Genomic DNA, 2,655 nt, shown 5'->3' on the forward strand with positions numbered 1-2,655 from the left:
GAAGCAAAGGAGAACTTCTGGAGGGCTGCTGGCAAGTGTGGGCGTCAGGCAGCTCTCCGGGCAATCCCAGTTCCTTCGGGGGCTGCCATTTCCCCTTTGCCCTCTGCCTCCCTAAGGAAAAGACTTCCCCAGGGGGTGAACAAACGCGGCTTCTTCTGGAGAAAGACTCGCCGAGGGGTAAACGTGCAAAACAAGCCTGGGGCCAGGGCGTGCCGAGGGGCGAGCTGTCCTGCAGGCAGCGGGACAGGCCAGGGATGACGCTGTCTGCTCAGCACGCGACAGCTGAAGGACACTGTGGGTTTGGGCTTGTTGTTCCAGCTTTATTAAAATACAGCCGCTTTCCCGAGGAAAGCTGCACCTCTGCCTGGCTCAGCAGCACCCGCAGCACAGTGCTCGCAGGCTGCGTCCCCATGTCTGCTGCACCCTTGGAGAGTTCAGGATGAAGATGGTCTGAAGCGCCAGGGAACCGATGGCGGGTTCGCTGTCTTCTTGCATGGGCTGAAGAGCTGCAACCGAAAGAAACAGAGCCGAGATGACCCCCCGTGTCTGCAGAGACCCCCAGGCGTCCCCTCCAGACCATGCTCCCTACTCACCCCTGTCGATCTCAGCCAGCTTCTCCCTGCTTTGGTCCCTCAGGGGCCGCGCAGCAAGCCCTAGGCACAGAGCGTCGTCAGACCTCCCGCTCCCCAGCATGCTCCCAGCAGCACAGCCCCAGCCCTGCCGCCTGGGCTGCACGCCCTCCTCCCCCTCGCCAGGGCTGAGCCCAGGGAAGACCAGTAGCCGAGGGGGGTGGGACTGCGCAAGGCGGCCACCAAGCCCACCTGCGTGGGCAGGGGTGGGAGAGGGAGGCTAAGGCCCCGCGCGGGACAGCTGGGGCTCTGCCAAAAGAGGGACCCCGGGGGCTGTGGCTCACCGATGAACCTCACGGCCACCTCTCGCAAGGTGGCCTGAGCGTCCCCCAGGTACGGCAGGCTCTGGCTCAAGTATTCTTCCGCCCTGCTCCTGTCCTGCACCAGCTGGAGAGAGAGAGCGAGAGGGCACAAGGGTACGGGCATGTCACAGAGCCTCCCCAGCTGGCCGGAGCAGTCCCTCCTCCCGGCAGCCCTCGTTCCCCGTCCCCCCCAGGCCATTCTCGTCTCCCAGCCAGGAGCTCTGTGGGAGTGAGTTTGAGAGAGAGCCACAGGCAGAGGGGTCCAAGGGGTGCTGGGACCCCTCCATCCCACTGCAAGGCCCAGATGGGCCAGGGTCCCCAGGCCCTGGGGCTTGTCCTCACCAAGCACTCTCCAGTCCTCCATGTCTGCTGTGTCTGCACCAGGTGTTTGAGCTCCTTCCACTTGAGGAGCTCTGCGGTGGTGATGAGGGCTTCTGCAGAGACCTGGAGAGCAGCAGAAGCTGGGAGATGGCACCACAGTCTGGGGAAGGAGAGCTGGCGTCCACCTCCTCTTGGCTTTGCTCCTGGGGTGATCCTGCCCTTGGGAAGCTGGGACATGCCCTGGCCCAAACATCTGGGGGTGTCCTGGGCACAGCCCTGGGGGACAGGGATCGAGGCTGAAAACCTTGGCCTCTGACACCTGCAGGGACAGCAGGGAAGCCTGTAGGGACGTGCGTATTCATGCCTCGGGCCATGGGCTGCTGCTGAGCCCTGCCGGAGCAGCTGGGGCAGGTACTGGAAATGTCCATGCCAGCTTCTCTGCCCCTGCTCACGCTGGTTCTGCAGGGACCCTTCCCAAGGGACAGCCTTAGGAGGAAGGCTGAATGGAGGGAGCGTGGCTGGGAGTGGATTCCCACCTCCCCTTCTGCCTCTGCAGCAGGAGGCACTGGGGGATGAGGAGAGCAGTGGTGGAAGCAGTGCAGGGACAGAGGGGAGCCCTGCCCTGCCCTCAGCGACTCGGTCAGTCGGACCCCGAGATGACACACGCTCCCAGAGTCCGCGTGCCAGCAGCTCTTGGCGCTGATGTCCGGGGGGTCAGCACGCCTTTCCCTGTGTCGCTGGCCAGCTTTGAAATCTCTACCTTGGCCACGCTGTCGGTCTCATCACACATGTGAAAGAAGAGCGGGATAAGGCCCCTTTGCACTTTCTTCTTCATCCTCTTCTTGTCATTCCCCACCACAGTCTCCATCACATCTCGGAAGAGGCTGATGGAGAGCTCTCTCATCTGGCTGGACTCCTGGTAGGGAGAAGGGGAGGGGGACTTGAGAAAGAGCCACTGCCTGCTTACTGTGAGCATTAGCCCGAGGGCAGATGTGTGGGGGGATACTCTGGGGGGAGGGCTCTGCACACAGGAGCTGTGGCAATCTGTGGTCCTGCCTGGCAGTGCAGCTGGGGAGCCCTCGGGGCTCTGAGAGCAGCTCTTGGCCCACAGGTGCTTTGCACAGGGGCCAGGCTGGGCCCCAGCACAGGGGACTCAGGTCGCCCGGGGTCATCAGCCTGTCGGGGGAAGCCGTGCTGGGCTGCAGCACCCAGAAGCCATGCCACAAGAGCCTGAGGGAGAAAGAAGTCCCTGCCGTGAGCGCTGCTCGCAGGGCTGGGCTGAAGGGCAGCTGTCATTGCAGGGTGCCCATCTGCAGGGCTCAGGCTCCCACATCAGCCTTACATCATCAAAGAGGGGTAGGAGCCCCTCCGCCAGCTGCAGAGCCATGGCGCTGGCCTCCGTC

At 63.5% G+C, this 2,655-nt stretch overlaps 1 protein-coding gene across 2 annotated transcripts; it reads right to left on the reverse strand.

Moving 5' to 3' along the window:
* Positions 1 to 222: 222 nt before the first annotated feature.
* On the reverse strand, positions 223 to 2,160 carry LOC138683707 (uncharacterized). Of its 2 annotated transcripts, XM_069775861.1 has the most exons (4): positions 1,274 to 2,160; positions 914 to 1,016; positions 594 to 653; positions 223 to 506 (listed from the first exon to the last, which is right to left on the reverse strand). In XM_069775861.1, the coding sequence occupies exons 1-4, from the start codon at positions 1,487 to 1,489 to the stop codon at positions 370 to 372; spliced, it is 516 nt and encodes a 171-aa protein (XP_069631962.1). In that variant the 5' UTR covers positions 1,490 to 2,160; the 3' UTR covers positions 223 to 369. The 2 variants fall into 2 exon arrangements, with proteins under 2 accessions (XP_069631962.1, XP_069631961.1); XM_069775860.1 differs by having other exon boundaries at positions 914 to 2,160.
* Between the last annotated feature and the right edge of the window lie 495 nt (positions 2,161 to 2,655).

Source organism: Haliaeetus albicilla, chromosome Z (genome assembly GCF_947461875.1).
Source record: "Haliaeetus albicilla chromosome Z, bHalAlb1.1, whole genome shotgun sequence".
In the NCBI taxonomy this organism is placed as follows: domain Eukaryota; kingdom Metazoa; phylum Chordata; class Aves; order Accipitriformes; family Accipitridae; genus Haliaeetus; species Haliaeetus albicilla.

What these genes read in the sequence shown, in the direction of transcription:
- LOC138683707 (XM_069775860.1), bottom strand. Translation starts at nt 1,505, where the DNA reads ATGTTTGGGCCAGGGCATGTCCCAGCTTCCCAAGGGCAGGATCACCCC. An exon ending in GGTGGCCGTGAGGTTCATCG is followed by an intron (nt 654 to 913) that starts GTGAGCCACAGC and finishes CTCTGTGCCTAG; the next exon opens with GGCTTGCTGCGCGGCCCCTG. An exon ending in GCTGGCTGAGATCGACAGGG is followed by an intron (nt 507 to 593) that starts GTGAGTAGGGAG and finishes TTTCGGTTGCAG; the next exon opens with CTCTTCAGCCCATGCAAGAA.